The 13,045-nt window shown below is 45.3% G+C and overlaps 1 protein-coding gene across 1 annotated transcript in view; it reads left to right on the top strand.

Annotated features, from left to right (window-relative positions):
* The first annotated feature begins 10,092 nt into the window (after window positions 1–10,092).
* Window positions 10,093–13,045, top strand: part of LOC136695073 (B-cell receptor CD22-like) — a 30,611-nt gene continuing 27,658 nt past the window's right edge. Inside the window, exons 1-2 of the mRNA XM_066668882.1 lie at window positions 10,093–10,405; window positions 10,646–10,900. Coding sequence (XP_066524979.1) covers window positions 10,123–10,405; window positions 10,646–10,900 — 538 coding nt within the window. The 5' untranslated portion in view covers window positions 10,093–10,122. The remainder of the gene's footprint in view (window positions 10,406–10,645; window positions 10,901–13,045) is intronic.

Raw genomic sequence — 13,045 nt, 5'->3', positions numbered from 1 at the left:
GGAGAGAAAAAACAGTGGCCCGCAGCACTTCTGGCTGCAGCCCCACTGTTCTGTAAACACAAAATGTATCAGTAGGCGGCAGTCAAGCAACACGAATGCCCTCTGACCGTTGATTCAGCTACCTGCGCTTCTCTAGTTCTCAAGCGATTGGCTCCAGGCACCAGCACACGTACACAGACCAAGTTCTCCTAGTAGCGGCCGTAACGCACCAGACAACTCCCGCCGTCCCGTCGTTTAGACAAAGTGGAAGTGAACTAACCTAGGTGCGCTCCCTTTTATTTTCCCCTAGGGATCACATGCTCCCTACCTGGGTTCCACCCACTCTATAGTGGGTGTATCCCTATAAGGCCACTACTAGTCTTTAAAAGCTGCAAGAGTCCATGTTTTTCCTATACCGAACTATTAGGCACTCAGCCATACCACATTCACCCCCTTTTTCAAGGTTCACCATCCCGATGAAAATAAATCCAATAGCGTAATGGTTATTGCCAAGGTCGAAAAGAAATAGGAGCACAATTCAATGTAACTCAGAGTTCAGAACTATGAGTTCAGAACTGCAGCACGGGGGAGGTGGAGCGGATTTGAATGTTGTCCAGCCGTACTGCGAGAAGAGCGTCTAACCACAGGCGTAGGTTGCTCGACTTGCTTTTCTGGGCTACCACCCGCAGCAGCAACCAGAGACAAACTCTCACTGTCTGTAGACTCCTGATCACTTAAGACCTGACCCAAACTCTGCCCCAGAGGAGTCTCGACATCGGCTGTACCTTGACCCACGCCAGCCCTAGGTTTCACACAAACCACTACTCCAACAGGACCACTCTCCTCCTCAAGCTCTTCATTGACCCTCTCCTGAGGTGACATAGCTACAGGTATCTGAGCCCCTTCTCCATCTGAGACTGGCTTCATCTCTGACCTATGAATGGTTTTACAGCACCCCTCTCTTCCTACTTGTCTGATCTTATACAATGTTCCCACTGTATCCAAGCATTCCAAAACTTCAAAGGTAGTTGAACTCCACACATCCTGAATCTTAGATCTACCTGGAAAGTGATTTCTGCAGCGAACCAAAGTACCGGTAGGCAGTATCGGTAGCACCGTATTATATTCTTGCTTACGGTAGGCTGCCGCTGACTCTAAATGCTCCCTCATAGTAGCATAAACTTCAGACAGATGTTTTCTATGCTGACCCACCCATTCGGAAGGATCTAGATTCTCTACCCCATCCTCCACCATGCTTCCCAACAACCGATCAATTGGTAACTGAGGTTTTTGTCCAAACAACAGCTCATAAGGGGAATAATGTGTGGACTGTTGTATTGTAGTGTTATAAGCAAACAAAAGATGAGGTAAAAACTGAGGCCATTTGCGTTTCTTTTCAGGTGGCAGTGTGCGAAGAAGATCATGCAATGTTCGATTAAAATGCTCACACTGTCCATTGCCTTCAGGATGATAGGGTGTAGTCCGGCTCTTCTCAATACCGTAAATCCTACAAAGACATTTCAAAAGTTCCCCCACAAAGTTACGCCCCTGATCAGAATGAATTCTTTTTGGTACGCCATACACAAAAAACACTTCTCTGTGAGGACTTGTGCCACAGTACTGGCTTTCTGGTTGGGCACTGCGTAGGCCTGGGTAAATTTTGAGAACACATCAGTGAGAACTAACACATTTTCCTGTCCATTACTTGCCTTCTCTAACACAGTGAAATCTATAGCAAGAATTTCCAGTGGCCTAGTGGCTAACAAACTACCCATGAAGGTCCGTACTTTGGGTTGCGTCGCTTTAGCGACTGTACACCGTGCACACTCTGTACACCATTTTTTTATGTCCCGCCACATCTTTGGCCAGTAACACCGTTGTCTCACGAGATCTGTAGTGCGCTCCACCCCCTGGTGGCCATGATGGTCATGAAGAGCCATCAACACTTCAGTCTGCAATGCCTTAGGTAAAATCAGCTGAAACACCGTATGTCTGGTTGGAGGCAACTGTACTGCTCTGTAGAAAACTCCCTCCTTTTCCACAATTCTTGGCCACTGCCTAACCAGTTCCCTAACCCCTTCTTTCTCACCCTTCAACTCTTTTGCCATAGGTATCTGCCCTCTCCTCCAATAGCCCACAAACGCTGCCACAGTAGGGTCAGCAGTTCGCAAGACCTGCAGGTCTGCCAGGCTACGTGATGGAATAGCATCCACTGCCGAGGATAAGGCCACCTGGGGCCCTAATGTTGTCCTATTTATAGCCAAAGAAACGTCAGAGGGAACCGTAATCCCCCCTACACCTACTGAAGGCTGATAATCAGTTGTAGGCAACTGAGAAAGGGCGTCAACATTACCATTAACAGTACCAGGCCGATACTTGATCTCATAATTAAACAGTGCCAACTGAGATGCCCAACGCTGTTCCACCGCACCTAACTTCGTGGATTGCAGATAGCTTAAGGGATTATTGTCAGTGTACACAGTAAACTTAGCACCTAGCAAATATTCCGTGAACTTCTCTGTCAAGGCCCATTTAAGGGCTAACAGTTCAAGCTTCATTGGACTGTAATTTGACATATTTAGCTCACTAGGATGCAATCCTCCCAGTCTATGAAGGGGTGCAGCCAACTTGGCAAAGCCCTCCACAAAATGCCTATAGTAGGAGGCAAACCCTAAAAAGGATCTCAACTCTTTAACAGACATGGGACATTTCCAATCAGCAACCACTCGAATTTTCTCTGGGTCTGTCTCAACTCCTGACGCTGATATCACATGTCCCAGATAATTAACCCTAGTTGAAAAAAAAATTAAATTTTTTCAATTTGAGCTTCAAATTGTGTTGTTTAAGACGGCCCAGCACCATATCTAGTCACTGAAGATGTTGTCAGAAGTCTTGTGAAAAGATAACAATGTCATCTAAATACAACAAGAGCGTGTGAAAGCTCTGGACTCCAAATATTCGCTCCATCAGGCGTTGGAAAGTACCAGGTGCATTACATAGACCGAATGGCATCCGATTAAACTCGAACAATCCAAAAGGTGTACAAACAGCAGTCTTTTCCCTATTCTCCTCTACTACAGGTACCTGATTATACCCACTCGCCAAATCTAAAGTGCTGAACCACTTAGCCCCACTCAGAGCATCTAAGGACTCTTCTATTCTGGGCAAAGGAAAGGCATCTTTGCGAGTCTTGGCATTGAGCTGGCGGTAGTCGACACACAGGCGAATTGACCCATCCTTTTTCTGCACCACTACTATTGGAGAAGCATAAGGGCTAGAACTAGGACGCACCACTTGGTTTTCTACAAGCTCCTGAATGTGAGCTTTCACCAAGTCATATTGTGAAGGAGGTAGGCGCCGATATCTCTGCCTCACTGGAACTGAATCCAGTAAAGAGATTGTATGCTGAACTAATGTAGTGCAACCCAGATCCCCCTCATATTCAGTAAAAACACTCTGATACGTTCTCAGCAATACTTGAGCCTCCTCCTGTTCTTGAGCAGATAAGGATGGCCAGGCAAGTTGAGAGAAGTCAATACCAGAATCACATTCTGCTTGAATAGACTGGACAGTAGCTACATGACACCGGTCATCCCTATGGACTTGTATTACCCCTGGAGTAGACAAAGGCTGAACAACATGCAGTTCCCCCAGTACTGTCTTGGGCTGAAGCCACCGATCTTGATCACCCACATTTACAACTGGCACCTGCAAAACCTATTTTCCCACTGACACAAATGCAGAAGGGATAAGAAGATCACATGGCAACTGGCCATCTGCAAAAGACACGGGCTCCAACAATCCAGCTGAGACCACAGAACCGTAGCCAACATGGTATGATGCTGAAATAAACGTCATGGCACCTGCCGGTACCCGAACCGCAGGACCCCGTTGGACCCGAACCAAACCAACCCTACCATCTTGCTCAATACGCTTTAACTTTTGACATTCAACAAAAGCCTGCTGCCAGACTTTACCTGCCTGCTGGACATCTGGAACCTTAAAAAGAGCCTGCCCATGTTGCAAAAACAATTCCTTATAGCATGGCCCAATAATGTTCATGCCTACCAAACCTGGAATTTCCCTTTTGGAAAGTTTTTGGTGGGCTTCCGGAACACTCTTGGTAACTAAAATATCCATTTTTGGTAGAACTTTGCCCAAAAGATGAACATCAACTTCCACATATCCCACATAAGGTATCTCTAAGCCATTTGCATCCTTTAACTGAAGCCATGAGCAGGACTGTAAAGATGATTGAAGTCGCTGGGATAAATGTTCTTAAAAAATTCTTGAGTTATAGTACTCACCATGGAACCGGTGTCCATCAAGCAGGTTATTGTCACACCCCCAACAATAATCTCTATTGTGGGGCAGTTCCCAATGAACTGTGCAACATTAGATGGGTTCGAGCCCACAACCCCCCCTCCTGACACTTGGGCTAGTGTGTCAGGGGGTATTAGTTTTCCTGCTCCTGCAACGACTTGAAGCCTCTCCGACATCAGGATCCCCCTCTAAAGGTGTTCTACAAAGGCGAGCAATTTCCCCCGGCAGATTACATCACAAACAGATCACTCTGCCCTCTGCCTGAAACCTACCCCTGGAACCACGAGTAAATGGCCCACCCCTAGACTGGGTGCCAAGAGGAGTCATCTCTAAACGCTTCATGATAGCATCTAACTGCGTTTGTTCCTTTCGAAGTCCCTCTTTTAAGTCAGCCAGCTCATCAGTACGTTGGGCCGTGAGAACATTCGCATCCACCCCACATTCTACTGCAGCTGTATAAGTACAACCAGAATTAGTCTGGGCTCGAATGCTAGAGAACTCACCCTCCTCTACCCAATGAATTGCTTCACTACGGATTGCAAAAAAAGAGAGATTAGGGTCGGATCGGACTTGACGTCGTAGCTCCCTTCTCAAGACAACATCCTAACGTGTTCAATAAACTGATCACGTAACACGATGTCTGGGCTAGAAAAACAAGAAGGGTCTCGACGCTTAACTACTTCCATTAAAGACAGTAGAGCATGAGAATAAGCTCTTAGAGACTCCCCTTCACGCTGTCACCGCTGAAAGAACTGATTCTGTAAACTAATACAAGACTGAGCACAACCATAAACGCTGGTAAGAATGCTAAAAATTCTCTCTGGATCATTCCTTTCACCTATTGGACGGAATTTAACCTCTGTACGAGCTTCACCATCTAATAGGTCAAATACAGTCAAGGCATGTTCTGAGCGAGAACCAGGACGTAATGCCAAAAACCTGCGCACCTCTTCTATCCAATCTTCAATGGCAAGAGAATTACTAGACACCTCTCCTGAAAACCTAGGACATTTCCTTTCTCTCGGCACATATATCAATCTCTCAATTACGCCACTAGCAGTGACTGAATCCTCCGGAGCATCACCTTGAATGGGAGGCTGTGCAGATGAATTTTCTCCTACTGGAGTAGCAACTGCAGCTGCCACTGTCCTCTGTGTCATCTCCTCTCTAAGCCTAGTATTTTCTACATGAAGCTGCTGCACCAAATCAGTAAGAGCCCTCAACTGCTCTGCCACATCATCAGCCATTTTAATAATTAAGGAAGAGAAAACAAAAGAAAAAAAATGTATAATGTAAAACACTATCCACAAATCAAAAGAGCAATAATTATACGGGTTCCAATCCTGTCCAGCAGAATCACTGTTTCCTGCGGAACATTGCAATGGTCCGGGTGATGATTTCAGCAGCAGTATCCCACTGCTGACCACTGTCTTCTCTCCACCCCTATACCATACACACTGAGCCACTGTAATAAAACTCACACATCACTTACATCCAATTAGATACACGGTGAAATTGACATACGGCACAACTAATTGTTAATCCTGCTGACCATGCCAAATGTGCCAGGGTTGGCTCTTCTCGGGTGTATTACGTTATGGTGGGTGGTGGACCACACCCCAGATGCCCAAGGCTAACACTGTGCACAACCACGGTATTCACTAAATCGACTACGCCACCCCTATATTATGGGAAATGGGACCCCTTTGCTAGGCCACTCAACCGAATGAGTGTGAGGGCCAGACAATAACACACGTGTATCACTCAGGATGCCAAGTCTCAATACAAATTTTATTTCAGTTAATTAAAACATACACTAAATACTGTAGATACTCTTAAAAAGCTGTATGGGGTTTAAGCTGATATACATATAGACAACAAGTAACATATCACAGACCAATAAGATGTGGCCAAGGAAGTGCCCAACCCACAGAGCCCTTTGAATTGCACACTAGTCATGCAGTCAATAACACTACCACACAAAACCAATATCAAACCACGGTCACCAAAAGCAAGATGACAGCACCACAGTAAACCATCTCCAAAAAGAGCACAACCAGAGCACCTGGGGCGACCCACCCCTTGACCACAAAACAAAGAAAGAAAACTAAAAACAACAAGAAGCACCTTCCTGGGTGCAACTACATAAAAACGGCCTATGATATGCTATCACAAAACATTACAGCTAGCAGCATTAAGGCCTAAACCCCAAAACAGTATTAATAAAACCTTTTAATGTATAAAATGGTAACAAGTGGCTCAGCTAAAACAATGTCCACATATAAAAAAAACACAATACACAGGGGAGAGAAAAAACAGTGGCCCGCAGCACTTCTGGCTGCAGCCCCACTGTTCTGTAAACACAAAATGTATCAGTAGGCGGCAGTCAAGCAACACGAATGCCCTCTGACCGTTGATTCAGCTACCTGCGCTTCTCTAGTTCTCAAGCGATTGGCTCCAGGCACCAGCACACGTACACAGACCAAGTTCTCCTAGTAGCGGCCGCAACGCACCAGACAACTCCCGCCGTCCCGTCGTTTAAACAAAGTGGAAGTGAACTAAACTAGTTGCGCTCTCTTTTATTTTCCCCTAGGGATCACATGCTCCCTACCTGGGTTCCACCCACTCTATAGTGGGTGTATCCCTATAAGACCACTACTTGTCTTTAAAAGCTGCAAGAGTCCATGTTTTTCCTATACCGAACTATTAGGCACTCAGCCATACCACACATATCTAATTTGCAAATAAAACTGCTCCTGGAACATTCTTATGAAGTGTGTGCTCCATTTGGATCTCCGTTCCTCTGCACAAGATGATTATTTCTAAGTTTGTTTCTACTGTTTTGAATGAAAAATGTTAGTTTTGTTATCAATGTAATGAATGTGTTCAGATTATTTGAGACCACCTCATTAGAGCTTTTCAAACCAAACATATGTATATTTTCTGGATCAAAGATTTCTCCAAATTATATTCATTTTGCTCCAATAATATTTGGACTAATATAAACTCATAAATCTTGCACTTGTTGCAGGTTTGATAAAGTGTTCTTAATGTTTTAGGTTATGTGTGCAAGGTGGTTTATAATGTTTTGGCTCCTGAGAATAAATGGACTTTGTCTGGGCTTGTGTGTGAGCTGCTGACAGAATATAGCTTCTTGGTGCGCCTCAGATGAAGCTTGTGTGTGTGTGTGTGTGTGTGTGTGTGCTTACAGCAGTTACAGCAGTTGCACAGTATGTGAACAGTGTTAAAGAGCCTCTTCTCTGTTTGGGAGATTTCTCCTCCTCTCTGTGAGGTAAGAACCACACACACTCCTCGTCCTCCCTCTGCAGCTGATGGTCATTTCTGTTTGGGCGGTTTCTCTCAGCTCTGCTCCTGTGTTCTCTCTGCACTGGACGCTGTAGTGTTTCTCTGCTCTGAAAACTCAGACTGAATCAGCTGCTGGTCACTGACGCTGCTTTAAATGCTGGAATATATCATTTTATTTTTGAAATGATTCATGTTTGTAATTCTCTGAGTGGGTTTCAATTTTCTCTGAGGTAAGAAGCACAGTGTTCTTTTTCTCTTTACATTTCTGATGTTTGATTTTTCACATTCCACTAAAGGAACATCATCTGTGAAACTGTAAAATAACGAGGAGTGCAGTGAATAGTTACATTTCCTCAAAGACGAGAGCTTCAGTAAAACATTGAGGGAGTTTAACTTTCTTGAGTGTTTTATAGCAGTTTATCAGTGAGGGAAGGGGTCTGTGTTATTCTCCTTCACATTAGATCCTGATTTTTTATTTGTTTCATTTTCATTCTTTGTTCTTTTCTGTTCCTTCGCACTCTCTCTCTCTCTCTCTCTCTCTCTCTCTCTCTCTCTCTCTCTCTCTCTCTCTCTCTCGTAGAATGGTTCACAGCAGGATTAATGAGTTCCACAGATAACTTTAGTCCAGAGATGAGGACTATCCAATAGAAATGTCCCTTAGCTCTTTTGCTGTTGGACACATTTGATTTGAGGTTTAATTTATTTGTCTAAATGTAATAACAGTTAATAAGTGTCCTCTCTCTGTCTCTGGGTCGGTAGGACAGCCCTCCCTCTCCCCATCACTGAGAATAAAGTCAGTTCAGAGTCTGTAACTGATGTAAAAGATCTGAGCAGTTAGTGTTCTCCTCCGAGAGTGAAATCCACTGCAGAGACGAAGTTTATTTACTGAACTAATTTACACATCTCTCTTCTTCAGGTGACTTTTCCTCTTCAGAAAGATGAAGTTAGACCAGAAACTTGTTTTCGTTTGTTTTTTGTTTGGAGGTATGTCCATTATGTATTTGTGAGTTTACACTCTGCTGTCGTAACTCAGTTATTGTTCTTTATCTCAGTCTCAGGACCCCACTCACTGCACCTGGCTCATACTTCCATTTCAGGAGCTTTACAGCTGTATTTGGAGTTAACGTCATGTTCTACACTTCTTCCTGAACAGAAATAGTTCTGTGAGGTTATAATAATGTATAACTAGCTTGTTATAAATGTGTTATTGACTGTACTAAGGATATTAATAACGCATGGACAGAGGAATTTGCAGTTTCCTGGGAATTCAGGGGTGGAGTTTAGAGAAGTGCAGTCTTTTCTGCAGTTATCTCTAAAACTGTTCTTCTGTTCTCATTACAGGATCAGATCTGGATTTAGAGTCTTTTTCCTAATCTGATAAACTATGTCTTTCCCAATTATTACAACATTTCATACAAAATGTGTCATTTTATTTCATTAGAACATCTATAGTGTGTGTTCAGGGAGCTCTGTTTTATTTATAGAAATGATGTTCTGAGTGTGAGTTTAGCCTTGTGTCATGTGTAGTGTAGTAGTGTGTGTGTGCAGTAAAGTTTAATGTGACACTTTCTTTGTGTTTTCAGTGGCTTTGTCCTTGGAGGGTTTCAGTGTCACTCTTCCACAGAGTGTAGAAGGTGTGAGTGGACACTGTGTTCTCATACCCTGCTCTTTTACAGTCAGCAGTGATTTTGAAGATAAACTTAAGGGAAGTCCTAATGTTGTATGGTTTAAAGATGGCACCGGGACATGGACAGATGATGTAGTCTTTGATTCCAGTGGACCAGTCAATAAACTTCAAGGGGAGTTAATAGGAGATACCAGTATGAACGACTGCACCACCATCTTCAACAACGTCAGTGAGAGTGACACTGGGACGTATTACTTCAGAATCGAAGGAAGAGTGAAATACACTTTTAGAAAGCCAACACTTTCAATAAAAGTCACAGGTTAGTGCAGTGTGACTGTATTCTTTTTCAAACTATAAACACTAGACTAGTGACAGTTAATATAATTTATATCTGTGGCACTTGTGAAATGTCACACTCTGAAGCCCTTTACGCTGCTACTGTTCTTGGAAATGCTTGGAAATGTTGTTCACACGTGACTCTTAAACCTCTTGAGGGTAAAATGCTGGTATTGTACTGGGTTTTGTTATAATTTTCTGGGTGTTGAACCAGGGCTCCTGTGATCATTTCCTGACTACTGTACTGAGTCTATTGTGGTAATGTCCTGGGTATGGTACTGGGTCTAGTGGGGGACAGCTCTGGGTATTTTGCTGGGTCTTGTGAGGGCCATTTGCTTGTTCAGCTTTATCAAGATTTCAAATCTTTCTTTCTTCCCCAGAAGTATTTTCTGTTTAATTACTTGGGTAGAAGTGTGTGAAGGAGCTTTAGTCCATTCCTGGTTAATTATCATTAAAATTCCCTAATAAAATATAATTGTTTATTTATTGTAAATCTCTGTTGTGTCTTAGCTTCACCCCCCAAACCCACACTGACTCTGTATGGAGAGCAGATGAAGAAGCAGAATCAGAGGAAGAAAGTATTGGAGGGAAGTTCTGTGAGTTTATTCTGTTCAGCTTTTTCACTCTGTACCTCTCAGCCCCCAACTTTAACATGGAGCCCCCTGCAGAATAACAGCTCCCAGGAACAGAACCAAAACTCCAGCTTCGTCTCCTCTCACCTGGACTTCACAGTTACTCGTCTTCATCACCGACTCAGTATCACCTGCACCGCCACCTACCAGCTGAAAAACAAAGAAATAAAAACAGAGAACTCTAATAAATTATATGTTTTGTGTAAGTCTGGTTTCTGAATGAATATAATTACTGTACAATGTGATTATGAGCTGAAAGTTGTGTGGTGTCCTAAATGTGATCAGTTTAGTGGGATTTTGTTGGTAGAGCTCTGGACTCAACCTGAGACTGGTGTGTACTGAATCAGGGACTGACAGACTTCAGATGAGATTTAATTGTTAATTGTAAGGTAATTATTTATTCCCACCTCTGACTCATACTATTATTATATTTTTCTTTCAGATCCTCCTGGGAACACATCTGTATCAGTGTCTCCCTCTGGTCCAGTGATGTGGGGCAGTTCTGTTTCTCTGAGCTGCAGCAGTGATGGAAACCCAGCAGTGAACTACACCTGGTTCAGAGAGAATGAGGAGCAGATAGAGACTGGACCCACATTCAGCATCACTGAGACTAATGATACACACAGTGGTTTATACTACTGTAGAGCTCAAAACCAACATGGATCTCAGAACTCATCTGTGCAGCTGGACGTTCAGTGTGAGTAGTGTTCAGTGGTGAAATACTGTAATCTGTAAATGTATTCATCTGTGTGTATTATACTCAGAACATTTATTGTCATTAACAGCCCAGGTCTTGTTCTTATTTCTACAGTGTCTTTGTCCATTAATGTGTTAATTATGAAGTCAGAGAGTTTGCTGTGTGTAGTGACTTAATTCTGACTTGAGGAGTAGGACTCAAAACTTGACTAGATTTCCCATATGGATTCAGGACTAGATTAAGGCTTTGTTTACAGTTGTTGATAATTGTCAGGAGCGAGGGGCGGATTGAAGGAGGCGGACGCATTCGCTAAAACACGGGATATATTTAATAACCAAAGATATAACAAAACACAGGCAAACTACAAAGGGAACTACAAGACGAGGACATAAAATACTGAGACAGAAAATACACTAAACGACAAAACTAGGAAACAAACATGACTTGACTAGAAACGAGAGATAAACGACGCGACATGACAAGACCGGAGAACAATACATAATGAAGTGAAATGAACGACAAACATGACGTGAAACAAGAGGGCTTAAATACAGACACAAACGAGACACACCTGGACAGATAACAAGGAGGACGGGTTAACACATGACACGGACGAGGAGGCGGAACAAAGGCGGAGACTTGAACATAAACAAAACAGAGCCATGTGCAAATAAAGCACATGGCCGGGACAACAGACTGACAGGACGAAGGCGTGACAGATGCCCCCCCCAAGAACGCGCAACTCCCGGGCGCGTACTCCTAAACCCCCCAGGAGCTGGCGCAGGAGAGGGCACGAAAAACATGACAGGACAACAAACCAACAGGTGACAGGACTCAGGACAGGACGGGAACCGACACAGGAGCTGGGGACACGACAGGACCGAATATACGAGACGGGACATGGGACATGACAGGAGACTGACAAAGGGGAGCCACAAGAGACGAGAACGGACTGGACAGGACAGGAGTGGACACATGGGAAATGACGGGAGACTGGACTGGAGACAAGACAGGGGACTGAACGTGGGACGGATACGGAGACTGGACACGTTTGGGGACAGAAGACTGGACATGGACAGGTGACAGGACAGGGGACTGGAATGGAGACGGGACTGATGACAGGACTGAGTGCTGAGACTGAACGGGAGCAGAGACTGGTGACAAGACACTGGACAGGATAGGAACATTAGACATGACAGGTGACATTACACTAGACTGATACGGAGACTGGACATGACCAACTGGGGACTGGACATGAGACAGGACAGAGGGTTGGAACGGGGACTGAACAGGAGACGGGACTTGGGACTGAACAGAGGGTTGAAAGGGAGGCTGGACAGGACTAACAGGGGACTGGACATGTGATGAGACTGAGGGTTGAAACGAGGACTGAACAGGACTAACAGGGGACTTGACAGGAGACGGGACTGGAGACAGGACCGATGATTGAAACGGTGACTGGAGAGGAGACGAGACTTGAAACTGGACAGGGGGTTGAAACAAGGACTGGACAGGAGACGGGACATAGGGTTGAAATGGGGCCTGGACAGGACTAACAGGAAACTGGACTGGACTAGGTAGGGGAACAGGGACCAAGACATTCAGGGGGACAGACACAAACACCGTGACAGGGACCGGGACAGACACAAAGGCAGACACGGGTACAGGGACAAGGACAGAGACGGGAACCAGGACAGGGACAGACAAGGGAACCAAAATAACAGGGGGGTGCCCAGGACTGGCTAATGTCTGTGTGGCAGTCTGAGGAACCAGCCTAGGCACAGTTCCGGGGATCGGCCCTGAAGTCCTTTGGGCCGACCTACGGACATGGACAGGGGAGGCCGTAGCCACAGTCACGGGGACAGGAGAGGCCGTAGCCACAGTCACGGGGACTGGAGCGGCGGGTGCCGCCATCACGGGGACTGGAGCGGTGGGTGCCGCCATCACGGGGACTGGAGCGGCGGGTGCCGCCATCACGGGGACTGGAGCGGCGGGTGCCGCCATCACGGGGACTGGAGCGGCGGGTGCCGCCATCAACGGGACAGGAGCGGCGGGTGCCGCCATCACGGAGACAGGAGCGGCGGGTGCCACCATCACCGGGACAGGAAGCCCTGCGACGTCGTCCACGGAGGCAGGGGAACCTGC

The sequence above is a fragment of the Hoplias malabaricus genome, chromosome 4 (assembly GCF_029633855.1).
Source record: "Hoplias malabaricus isolate fHopMal1 chromosome 4, fHopMal1.hap1, whole genome shotgun sequence".
NCBI lineage: Eukaryota > Metazoa > Chordata > Actinopteri > Characiformes > Erythrinidae > Hoplias > Hoplias malabaricus.
The sequence above is the reverse complement of the archived record's forward strand: the minus strand, read 5'-3'. Positions and strand labels throughout refer to the sequence as shown.